The sequence below is a fragment of the Oculina patagonica genome, chromosome 9 (assembly GCF_052425735.1).
Source record: "Oculina patagonica isolate OP01 chromosome 9, crgOcupat, whole genome shotgun sequence".
Classification (NCBI taxonomy): domain Eukaryota; kingdom Metazoa; phylum Cnidaria; class Anthozoa; order Scleractinia; family Oculinidae; genus Oculina; species Oculina patagonica.
Genome location: NC_135766.1, coordinates 24942495 through 24954837, shown reverse-complemented (window position 1 = coordinate 24954837; position 12343 = coordinate 24942495). Strand labels below are relative to the sequence as shown.

Sequence of the window (12343 nt, the reverse complement as noted above, 5' to 3'; positions counted from 1 at the left end):
GTAATTAAATACACTCATTGCTCTAATTTTTCTTGCAATCGCGAAAATTAATACAGTCGAAGCTAGGCATAAATAGATTGTGCTCGGCAACTTTTGAGCAACTTTTATCGTTTTGAGCAACTTTTTGTATTACCAGCAACCTAGGGCAACTTTTGCCTTCCTTGGCAACTTTTGAGCAACAAATTGATATAAAACCGATCCAAACCATAAAAGGTCGTTTCATTTCGAAGGATTTTATTAAAACTGGTTTTATCAAAACTGATTTTATTAAAACTAAGGATATACAATAAAATGACTGACAATAAAATAACAAAAAATGTTGTGGTTATTCATCGTGGTAGAGTACAATAATAATAACCCTGCGTTTGTACCAGTGTGGGTCACGATCAATAAACTTTACCTCATTCCAAAGCGGGAAGTGTCCGGTGTTGTTGGTGTGTTCTGCAACGGCGGAGGTCTGGGTACGGGCGAGTCGGATGTCCCGGTCGTGCTCTTTGATCCTGTCTTGCATAGGTCTTCCCGTCTCACCGATGTAAACTTTGCCACATTCACAGGGAATCCTGTAAACAACGCCATCTTGCTTAGTGGGCAAAACCGCAGTGGATTTAAACTCGGTCGCGGGTTCAGCATTGGTGCTCGGTTTTCTGGTCTTGGTGATCTTCTGCAAGAAAGAAAAAGGATAACCATTAGATACAAGAACAGATGACAAATGTTTTTTCTCCTTAGAGATAACAGATTGTTTTGTTACGAGGCGTTTAGCACGCTCTTAAAGACACTTAACGATACCGCGTTTTACTGATTGAGGGTGGTGTGAATCATACGCTAAGTATTGATCAGTGTGCGTAGGCCTCCTGTATACGCTGGTGATGAGGCGGCCGTCTGGTTCTCTCGAAACTGCGGTGTCAAGGAAGGCGAGTTTGCTGTCACTCTCTGTTTCCATGGTGAAGCGGATGGAAGGCTGCTGGATGTTAAGATGTTGTAAGAAGCTGTCGACGTTTTCGCGATCCAAGATGGTGAACGTGTCGTCTACGTAGCGTTTCCATATCTAAGGCTTGTAGGATGATGAAGTTATAGCCTGCTCCTCAAAGCTCTCCATGTAGAGGTTAGCAATAACAGCGGAAACCGGGCTTCCCATGGCTGCGCCTTCTCGTTGTTCGTAGATTGATCCGTTATACTGAAAGTATGTGGATCTCAATACGAACGTCAGAAGGTCAGCGATCTGAGCAGGTGTTAGCGTTGTGCGGTCAGCAAGGCTGGGATCGTTCTCTAGTTTCCGTAGCGCGGCTTGTACAGCGCCGTCGATAGGAACGTTTGTAAACAGCGACTCTACGTCGAAGGACACCATGATCTCGTTGTCTAGGATCGTCTCACTGCTGATGGTGGATACGAAGTGGGCTGAATTAGTCACCGTGAAATCCGAGTTACCTGTTAAAGGAGACAAGATGTTAGCTAAGTAGGCGGATAAATCATATGCAATCACATGATACAATAGGTCTTAAAGGTATATCGGCCTTGTGGATTTTTTGGTAAACCGTAGATTCTTGGCGGCTGTTTGTGTCGAGGTCTGATCTTGTTGTAAACGGCCTCTGATAGATCTCCGTCTAGTTTCAGGGTAAGCAGTTTTTCAGACAGCTTTCGGGTCCAACGGTCTGTCGGGTCTTTGTTCAGGCGCTGGTACGGTCCGGTCTCGATCAGGGTAGACATTTTGGTGCGGTAGGTATCAGCATCCATGACTACGCTTGCACGCCCTTTGTCTGCTGGGAGAACCATGATGGACTCGTCCTCCTTTAGGCTTTTGAGCGCGTCTCGCATTTCCTTCGTGATGTTAGGCTCTGGTGGTTCTTCCTGTTGAAGGATATTGTTGACAGTTCTTCTGACCGTGTCCGCTCGTTCGACGTTTAGTTGTCTGACAGCTGATTCGACACTGGCGATAATCTCCTTGGCAGGGATGTTCGCAGGAGTTACGGCAAAATTCAGTCCTTTCAGTCTGTAGCAGTGCTATCTCGGCGTCGTTGAGGGACCTAGAAGACAAATTAATAACCCAGTTAGTTTTGTCAAGATACGGTGTATCAGCTGGGGACCCAGCTGTCTGTTTTTCGTGCATAAGTTTTTCAAACTTCTGCTTTTGTCTGTCTTTGGTGGTATTAAAGACTCTCTGGGTGTTGATCTTAATCTGTTCCAGTATTCTGTCTGCGTCCTCTGTCGAGAGAGCGGATGTTATGCTCTGTGATGTGGAATCTGCTTCTTTTTTCGCATCTCCCTTGGCCTTCTGCGTCAGTCGGTGTTGATCAATACAACACCGGACACTACCCGCTTTGGAATGAGGTAAAGTTTATTGATCGTGACGCACACTGGTACAAACGCAGGGTCAAAGAGGCAATTCACATAAGGCTTCACCCTAATAACATCAACAGAGATAATGGAATTGAAATTCCTGAAGAATGGATGCCCACAATCAAAAAACACAACAACAGGAGAACTGTACGACAGCGGACCGCTGAGGGAACAACAGGACAAAGAAACAGCGAGGATCGAAATGCGCCAATCACAGCTGTTGAAAACCAACCAATCACAGCGCGGCAGCGTACTTTATAAGTTCACGCACAACCAGTCGACCTTATCGCCGCGATCTCCAACGTCGCGATCTCCATCACACGTTACTACGTCGTGAGACAAACGAAAAATACTTTATTATTAATAAAATAACACTTGCTTTACGCCCGCGAAATCTGGACAGCGGCTTTCTATCTAACGGGCGCTTAAATCCAGCGGTTACTTGCTGCAACATAGAGCCTGCCACCGTCCATCTTGGTATTTAAAGTGCGAGTAATAGACGCTGGGGCAACTCTTAGTAAACCTGCAAGCGCTTCAATTTCTAAAAAACGCAAAATTCACTCTAGAGAGCAAGCAACTTTTCTAAATTTTGGTGGCAACGTTTTAATATTTAAGCAACTTTTGGGTATATTGTGAAGCAAATTTTCCTGAATTTACCAGCACAATCTATTCATGCCTAGTCGAAGCTCCCTTAACGGACACTCTCGTAAGCGGACAGCTCTACTTACGGCCGCCTTGTTTGAAACCCCGTTTTAACTCCCATACAAACTCTGTATTTTTACATTCTCGTAAGCGGACATTCCCGTAAGCGGCCGCGGACACTTTCAGAGATTTACGACTTAGACTTTTTCTTGGTTTTTAAGCTCCCGTAAGCGGACACCCCAAAGAAAATCCTATTAACAACCTCTGCATCTTATTTTTATGAATTACCTTATTTATTCGATTAAGCGCCCAACCTCGAATAAACGCCCACCTCGAATAAGCGCCCGCCTGTAGGTAGGAAAAGTTAATAAGCGCCCAGCCTCGAATAAGCGCCCACCCCCACCCCCCAAAAAACATTGACATGCACAAGAGGAGTAAAATGAGAGGTGTGAAATTGACTAAGTACTACCAAGAGACTACCACGAAGACCAAGCTTTCTCAATAATTTACAGAAACCTTCAAGGTCAGTAAAAATTCGGCTTTTGGACATCTTCACGTCCTGTTATTATTTACTTTTTCTTGCAAAATAAGCGTACTACTTGCTAAAAATGGTGAAAATTTAATAAGCGCCCAACCTCGAATTAGCGCCCACCTCGAATAAGCGCCCACTCTCAAGGTCCAAAAATTTAATAAGCGCCCAGGGCGCTTAAACGAATAAATACGGTAACTTCACATCGCCGTTCGTCACAATGATTTTACAGTAATTACAGTACCATATTACCGTGTTTGTTTTGCCGTCAACAACGTCCGGTTACATTTCGAAACACCCCTGCTGATGCATCCCGGGATGCATATGCTCCCGTAAGCGGCCATCTATCCCCTACACCTCCAGAGGCCGCTTAAGAGAACCATTCTCGTAAGCGGCCAGCTCCAGTTACGGACACTTTTTTCGCGTCCCGAGGGTGTCCGCTTACGAGAGCTTCGACTGTACTCGCGTAATTCGGCGCCCGACTTTTCGTGAAATTAAGTACGCGCGAAAATTAGTAAGAATAAGGTACAGTAAAATGACTGAAAAATGGCAGGGAGGGGACCAACACCAGGTGTTCGTCTTATAGACGTGCCCCTTTTGTAGAGGTGTTGACTGTTTTCGATCCATTGAAGAACTTCCGCCAGACAGTTCGAGGTCATCCGAAACAGACAAATGACTACGACATATGGCAAAATTGGATGGTAAAGTAATCTTCATCTTTCAGTTGATGAAAGTTATATCATCACAAATATTCGCCTTGTTTGACAGAGCAGAATTTTTCTCTCTGTTGTGTCATATTTCTCAGCTGAGGTTGTAGTCTGTTTGGCACACTTTCAAATTTCTTTTTATGTGAAGAGGCATCCATTTCACACACATTTAGACCAACTGCGATTGCAAGTGTTCTTGGCATCGGAATTCTCGCAAAGAAACCTTCAATCAACTCGAAATGCAGTTCTTCACGGTATTTTGCGTACTTCTTGTCTGTTTGATGCTCGTGTTCCAGGGAGACTCGTGTGGATATGGGGGACTGCCATTACGCGTCAGTTCATTGCATACAGAGCCATTCCGCAGCACAACAAAGTAGGTATACGCATGCTGAATCGAGCTTTTTGATAGTCCTAGCTTACGGTTTCGAAGCAATGTGGGGATTGATTTTATAACTAGATCGAGGTTGTGTTTGCAAGGATTGTATTCTAGCCTACACGCATTGAACCACTGAACAGTAAGCTGAGAAAACTGAAGCTGTCAGCATTATATGGTGCTTGGTGTTCCATTTATATGTATTATAAACTCCACAACCATAACTGGACTGCTGTAATCAGCCACTTCAAATACCGTGAAATACAGTCTAGTGTGATGCACCCAGGGGGGGGGGGGGGGGTACTCCGGCTTGTAAATGACGGGGATGATCGAATGGAGGCAAAACTCAAGACCCAAAAAAATCCCTAAGTCTTCCGACATTACCCAAAAAAAACCCTGGACCAAAAATAAACCCGCCAAAAAATCCCTTGTCAAATTACCCCTAAATTGCCAGGAAGGGCAACAATATCACACAAAGAAAACCATAAAAAATTGAACGGTCGTGTTTGTTTATTCATCATGCCATAGATACGCCAAGGCTGTGCCAAGGCACTTAAGTTCGTTTTTAATACCCAAAAAATCCCCTATTTAAATCAAGTCACTCAAAAAAATACTTGCCAAATTTTTCAACCCAAAAAAATCCCGGAATCGAAAATTTCAAACCCAAAAAAATCCTTCGATCATCCCCGTCATTTACAAGCCGGAGTATCCCCCCTGGGGTGATGCACTTATCAACTGCAAGTTGATAAAGGAAACCAAACCCCCGAAGCGAATTTTGAAAAGCTGAACAGATGTTTTTTACTGTGACGTTTCAAGCGGCAGCCCAGTTCGTCGGAGCAAAGTGGAGTGCACTCCACTGTCTCCACTTTGCACCGGCGAAGGTAGCGTTTGCGCCGTTGCACTTGCGTCGACGAGGCACAACTACAGTAACCTAAAAAACTAATAACCTGACAGTAGAATCCCTTTTTCTCGAACCTCTAGGGGAGGGGGGGATACTCAATGAAGTTTTATACGGGGAGGCTCCGCCCCAAGTTCTAACCCCTTACCCTTTTATATACCATTTTTGACAGAAATTGTACCCCTTTCGTATACCTTTAACTGAAAAAAGGTACCCCTTTCATATACCTAAGAGACATGGCGTGGACCTAAAATAGGACGTTTTCTTGTCATTTTTATGTAGCGCTTAATAAATTAAAATAATACAGCCATAAATTGCGTCTGTTCGAAATATTTTAATTAAAGGCCCTTTTAAATAGCCAAATGACAGATTTCCATACCCTTTCATATACTTAAACTCGTGAAATCCCTACCCTTTTATATACCTGAAGCCTGAAAAAGGTACCCCTTTCGGGCGGAGCCTCCCCGTATAGGCCATTATAGGGAGTACCCCCCCCCCCGGGGGGGGAACGAAAGTTGCTTTGAGAAATCGGGAGGTTCAAGAAATCGGGGGTAAAATTGCAGAGAAGTTCTACAGAAGGGAAACGAAATTTTGTTCAAGAAATCAGGAGATTCGAAAAACCGAGGGTTCAAGAAATCGGGATTTCTTGATACAACTGCCCCACAGGCTAGTTCAGCACGGACAGCGAGAGCTGGGAACGAGAACGTAAGCTGAGAACATGAATGAAGCGCGAACGGCTAATTAAGGGAATACTCCCTACGATAGAAATAAAAAGTTTAGCCACATCCAATAGCTGTTTCGTCATTCGGACGGCCCGAACGTTGCAAATACGCGACAGTGTTTTTTATTCCACTGTAATCAAAGAACAAAGGACATGAAAGTATCATTTTTTTTCCACAGATACAAACCTGCTGCTTTACGGATCATTTATCCACAAGAGGCAGAAGAGGTATGCTATGTTGTTTCTTATTTCGTATTTCTGAACGTATTACTTATTACACCCCCTCAAAAACATATACATGTCACTCATCAGCGATTTATTCCGTGATGAGTGACAAAAAGCGCCCTGGGGCCCTGGGAACGAAGTTGTGACAACATCAAACATTAGTTCGCGTTTGCTTCGGTGTATTACTACGCTAAATGATTGGTTTAAAATCTTCTCGCCACTTTTTCAACCAACCATAAGTAAAACCAAAACTAATCGTAACTCGCTAGCTCGCGCACATTTTCCACACTTTGTTAACAACGACTACATGTATTTACATTGCTTTGAGGTTTGATTGGCTGACTGGATTAAGGTCGCGCGGGACCCTTGCTCATTAATAAATTCATTAGCCAAATTTCTTGACGGAGTGCTATCTTGTAAAGCTTTAATTCACTATATTTTGAACATCGATTCCTCTAAAATTTAATAAGGATATTCAGGGATGATGGAATTACATCATGATTGTCCTTTTACTGAGAGATGACCGTTGTCTGTGATGTTACAAGCCCTTAAAAGTTTAACTGCAGATAATGCGATTTTGTGTCCAAGTTTTCAGCTAGAACAGCGCACTAAACTAAATGATTATACAGCACAGTGATAAATCATAACCTCTTTTGTGCTATGGCTAGAACGAAATTTTCGATTTCAAAAACTGCTACAAGTAAATGTGAAATCTAAACTTCGAAACGTGCTATCGTCATTTTGAGAAGGAAATTTAAAAATTCGCTCTAGCCATAGCACAATAAAATACACCAAGTTTATGTTCCTCGCGAATCAACTCTTGAAATTCTATGTCGGCGGAGAAAACTTGGACACAAAATTGCAGGTTTTGAGGCTTCCGAAGAACTTCCGAGTCGATGTTTACAACAACGTGTGCTTTATTTAAAGCTGTGAATCTAATTATGATAATTCGCTATGTTCCAGCGCACGGGATGCGAGGCTGAGAACAATACCGCGTAATTACTTGTACAAAGAACTCTGAGAAAAAAATTCTCATGAATATTTCGTTTGTTGTCGGCTTCAGTCGTCGCAGTTCGTGCATACTCTTTAAATAAATACATACATAATAATTTCAAGGGTCCTGCGCGACCTTAACTGCGTCATTTGTGCTTGACTAGAGTGATTACACTGGTTTTAGTTTTACGACACGTGGATACAGCAATCACGTACATACAATTATAACTATGGCATTCAGCTTTCGTGTAAGAACATGTACAGCGATCACGCACACACAACTATCACATGCGTATACAGCGATCACGTGCGCATGCATGCACCGATCATGTGAACTTTATCTACCTCACGTACATACAATTATAACTATGGCATTCAGCTTTCGTGTAAGAACATGTACAGCGATCACGCACACACAACTATCACATGCGTATACAGCGATCACGTGCGCATGCATGCACCGATCATGTGAACTTTATCTACCTCGTGCATACGGCTATCATGTGCCTTTACAGCTATCAAGTGCACATACAGTTGACGTGCACGTGTACCTGTCACTTGTGCCGATATAAGTAGCTCGCACGCATAAAGCTATCACATGCGCATGCACGTATCACGTGCACATTAAGATATCACGTGGACGTACAGATATTGCGCTTGCATACAAAAAACAAGAAACACTTGTGCGAATGTAAGTTGAAAGAAAGTTTATAACTATTTATTTATTTCTTGTTTTCGTGTCCAGGTTGATTCTGTTTTATCGAAAATCGTCAAAGATGGAGTCAGTCGAGGCCTAGAAGAATGCCAAAATATGTTTGAGAATAAGCTCTGGAACTGTCCAGTGGAGATGTATAAAAAGTTACCCATCTTTAATAGCACAACACTTCCTTATGGTACGTTTGTTTCTGTTACTTTCTGCAGTATTACTGTGTGGCATACATAGTTTTATTGTATTTTGCTAAGTATTTGGAGAGGTTAGTGCGCTGGAGAACGGATCGAACGGTTCCGGTTCCAGGCCTGGCCAGGACACTGCGTTGTGTTCTTGGGCAAGACACTTTACTCTAATAGTGCCCTTTTCCATCCAGGTGTATAAATGGGTACCGGCGAATTTAATGCTGGAGGTAACCCTGCGATGGACTAGCATCCCATCCAGGGAGTAGTAGTACTCCTAGACGCTTCATGCGACGGAAACCCGGATACGCTCCGGCTTGATGGCCTACTATAGGCTCGTATACAGACTACTCCTTTATCCTTTATCGTTCTAAGTATGTATGCATCCACTTTCTTCCCATTTATACACCTAAGGGGAGAGAAGGTATGTCAGAGTTTTAAAGTGTCTTGTCCAAAAACACAACACATTGACTCGGTCAGGGCTCAAACCCGGAGCGCTCGATCTAGAGTTCAGCTTACTAACCATTAGGCCACCCAGCGTCCAACATAATTCGGTAGCTGTCCTATTCGTTCTTGTTATTTTCTTGCAGCCACCAGAGAGACATGTTTTATCCACGCCATCAACGCTGCCGCCATTACATACGAAATCACACGTCAGTGCACACTGGGCAAAATACCCGGATGTGGCTGTCCATCAAAGCCACCAAAAGAATATGTTGCACGTAAGATTTCTTGGCGATGGGACCGGCGTGTGTGTAGTGATAACATCGAGTTTGGAGAGAAGGAGAGCAAAGGCTTCACAGATAGACTGGAAAATGGAAACGACTCTGTAGGAGCTGTTAACCTGCATAACAATGAAGTAGGAAGAGAGGTAAACTTTTAAGCACGTAAAATACTAAAAGAGCAGCCAGGAAAATTCATATTAGTATTCCACTATTAAGGGTCTTGAATGGTCCATCATAATTTTGCAGTGTTCGCAAGATTAGGCTTCTGCTCGGAATGCTCGCAAAATTTCAGTGGGTGCTCGTTTGCTCGTGTTCGCATATTTTAACAACTGCTCGCATGCTCGGTTTTTAGTAGAGGTAGCGTTTTGAAAAGTGCTCGTTGCTCGCAAGGCTACCTTTTGTCAATGTTCGTGCTCGCAAAGAAAATCGCTCTACTCGCAAAGACCATTCAATACCCCTTCTATTGCGCCATTTTACCATATTAGGGCAAAAGAACGCGAAAAATGGGCCACGTTATTACACTGAACAGGGCAAAAAACGGACGCACAAACTTACGCAATATCGGCCCAAACTTAGTGGAAAAAATAGTGGAATAATGAAACACTTATTCGATGGTTTTACATATAATACGAGCAAGCATTTTGCTCATTGCTCTTATTTTTATAAAAGGTGTATTTATTGACGGTGTGGTGGCAAGTCTGAGTTTATTTAAGGCAAGGAGTTCACGTGAAAGCTGTTTTCCCACCGTTTAATTTGGGTTTAATGCGAATATCTCGTTAGCGTTTCAAGCAATCTAAACACTCTATGCTCATTTCACAAATCTATGTTTTGCGGTGTTTTGTGAATTTTTGGGGGATTTCTTGGGCGGAAATAGTTTTTCTCAAAGGATTAGTAAAAGTTAGAGAAATAAGAAATATTGGAGATTTAACTGATGTGGTTTTAAAATTAGCATTTGAAGTTTAAAATTGGTAGACGCACACTAGACAGTCCCCGTGACAACCTGAAGTGCTCTTGCGTGGGGGTCAACTATCTGGTGGTGTTTCAAAAACAATTTTCTTTTTCCTTTCCTTTCTTTAAACCTTCTTAAATTTCACTCAAATACACATGTACCCCTGCCTTAACGGAACAATTCTGTTTGTGGCTAACAGGTTATTCGAACAAGTGCATGGCTAAGGTGTAGGTGCCATGGTGTCAACACGGCATGTGCTATAAAAACTTGCTGGTTGGTACTGCCACCTTTTAAAGACGTTGTATCAAAGCTGAAGGAGAAATACCACAATTCCGTGCGGGTGTGGTCCGTAGACAACAAGCTTCGCGTGCAAGTAAACAATCACTCCATATCCTTCCCTGGAATCTCTAGACGGAACCTAAAGCTTGCATACCTCGACTCCTCCCCAGACCTTTGCGTGCGAAATGACATCCTGGGCATCCCTGGAATGCTGGGACGATCGTGCAGGAGCGATGAAGTCGCCGACAAGTGCAATTTGTTCAGTGCTATTTGTAACTCGTGTAAACTGAAAGTTAAAATAGTGGAGAGATACAAGCAGGTTAAGTGTAGGTGTAAGTTTGTTTACTGCTGCAAAGTTGATTGCGAGATGTGTACCGAGAAGTATTCTGTAATGACTTGTTCCTTGTAAGGAGTGGAGTTAAAACTTAACGAGAAATCGTTGATTTTGGCTTTGTAGCACATTGTGAGTCAGTTCCAGTTCTCATTTTGATGAAGAAAATTAAGCATGTTTGAAGCCACAAGTGCAAAATCTGTTAGTGAAACAAGCAATGAATAAACAACTTCAATACAAAGCAATTCTGAATTTATTTTCTATTGATCGCACGCGCCATGCACGTGGCGAAGAAATAGCGCGCGCACAAACACGTGCAATGTCGCGTGTGAAGTTGCGTGCAAAGTTGTCCCGTGTCAAACATTGCATTCAAAGGGTCATTACAAGAAAAGTTGGTTTTGCCAAACTTAAGATTCGAACCAAAACTGAGACAAAGATGGATGACTAGCCTGCGTAGCCACCCAGTTTTCACTCCTCGAATTCCCTCAATACTCCTACTACCCCCTTCCCCTTTTACGCCTGCTACACAGGCTAGTGGATGACTAACTTTGACAAAGATGCCAAAGGTGAACAAGCCTTTGACTTGGGTATGACTCGCGGTTGAATTGCGCATGTCTAGCTTTCGAAAGTATGCATTGGTGCAATGAATATTTGTTTCTTTTTTTTTTTTTTTTTTACCTCCGGCCATTTCGATTGCTTTTAAAAACTATCCTAGTACGGAACACTTGAAGAGTCGCTCGTTTCGTCCAGCTTGCGCAGTAAGGTGCGAAGAACTGAATCTCGAGACTATATGCAAACTGTTTCAAACGATTTTTCTCCCTCGAAGAGGAGTCAACGTTTTCTCGTGCAATATTCGACAATATGGATACATATCCTCGCTTTGGCCAAAGCCAGCTCTCGCTTGGTAATGCCTGATTTGGATGTGCGCATGTGTGTAAGGCTCTGCTTCACTGCTCTTCACTTGTCGATTCAATTACCGCTGCTTCACTTTCCTTTCCCTGTCGGAAGATTATTGGACGATAGAGACTGTAGGCAGTTTACATATGCCGGAGATGTGTCTGTGTGGCAAATGATGACAATGGTTTAAGTTACGCTTCCGTTGGTTGAGTGGCTCATCAGGCTAGAGCTTATAACCGGTTCAGGGGGGACTCCCTGCTCCAGTTTCTACTTGATACCCTGGATAAGAGACCTCCCGGCATTTCATGATTTCCCTAGAGGCACTCGTAAAGTGACTTGCCCAAGAACATAATGCAATGATCCCACCTAGGACTCGAACTCGGAGCGCTCGATCCGGATTCGAACACGCTATTCACTAGGCCATCGCACCTCCCTATGGCTATTCTTGTGTGCTGCTATTTTCGAATGTGTTTCTGTAGTTTCAAGTTAATGCGAAGGCTTCATTCGTTCACAAGTCACAGCGTTTGTCAGATGCCTAGCGTGACCTGCAATTAGCTCTTAACAACAATTCCTTCCGGCTTGTTGCTTGAATCAAAGCTAAGATGCTCATTACCATGGCAACGTCAAATAATTAAGTAGTGGCTACGTGCCAGAATTGTAATCTGCTTGATTCAGCACTTGACGAGTTAGAGCGAGTTAATCCTTTCTAAATTTGTAGGGCGGGTTAGAACGTCACCTGTTGATGACACAGTGATAGCATAAGCTCCATCTAAACACATTTACAAAGACAACATTGCTTGGAGTGTAAGGCAGAAAATCTTGTCATTAATTAACGAATAGTGTCTGTCA

The 12343-nt window shown here is 43.1% G+C and overlaps 2 protein-coding genes and 1 long non-coding RNA gene across 3 annotated transcripts; 1 reads left to right on the top strand and 2 right to left on the bottom strand.

Annotated features, from left to right (window-relative positions):
* Positions 1-386: 386 nt before the first annotated feature.
* Positions 387-940, bottom strand: LOC144665554 (uncharacterized). Its single transcript, XR_013572978.1, has 2 exons — positions 787-940; positions 387-661 (listed from the first exon to the last, which is right to left on the bottom strand). It is a non-coding gene; the product is annotated as an uncharacterized LOC144665554 (long non-coding RNA).
* Positions 941-1045: 105 nt separating this feature from the next.
* On the bottom strand, positions 1046-1812 carry LOC144665059 (uncharacterized). The gene is made up of 2 exons (XM_078526237.1): positions 1533-1812; positions 1046-1425 (listed from the first exon to the last, which is right to left on the bottom strand). Exons 1-2 carry the CDS (start codon positions 1810-1812, stop codon positions 1046-1048), a joined length of 660 nt encoding a protein of 219 aa, XP_078382363.1.
* A 2553-nt stretch (positions 1813-4365) lies between these two features.
* Positions 4366-10822, top strand: LOC144665544 (protein Wnt-8b-like). The gene is made up of 5 exons (XM_078526783.1): positions 4366-4585; positions 6384-6432; positions 8168-8315; positions 8904-9184; positions 10187-10822. Exons 1-5 carry the CDS (start codon positions 4452-4454, stop codon positions 10673-10675), a joined length of 1101 nt encoding a protein of 366 aa, XP_078382909.1. The 5' UTR covers positions 4366-4451; the 3' UTR covers positions 10676-10822.
* The last annotated feature ends 1521 nt before the right edge of the window (positions 10823-12343 follow it).

Excerpts from the sequence above, each read along its gene's own strand:
- LOC144665544 (XM_078526783.1), top strand. The coding sequence starts at position 4,452 with ATGCAGTTCTTCACGGTATTTTGCGTACTTCTTGTCTGTTTGATGCTC. Across the intron at positions 8,316-8,903 it reads TAGCACAACACTTCCTTATG|CCACCAGAGAGACATGTTTT; the intron begins GTACGTTTGTTT and ends ATTTTCTTGCAG. Across the intron at positions 9,185-10,186 it reads ACAATGAAGTAGGAAGAGAG|GTTATTCGAACAAGTGCATG; the intron begins GTAAACTTTTAA and ends TGTGGCTAACAG.
- LOC144665059 (XM_078526237.1), bottom strand. The coding sequence starts at position 1,812 with ATGCGAGACGCGCTCAAAAGCCTAAAGGAGGACGAGTCCATCATGGTT. Across the intron at positions 1,426-1,532 it reads ACAGCCGCCAAGAATCTACG|GTAACTCGGATTTCACGGTG; the intron begins GTTTACCAAAAA and ends CTCCTTTAACAG.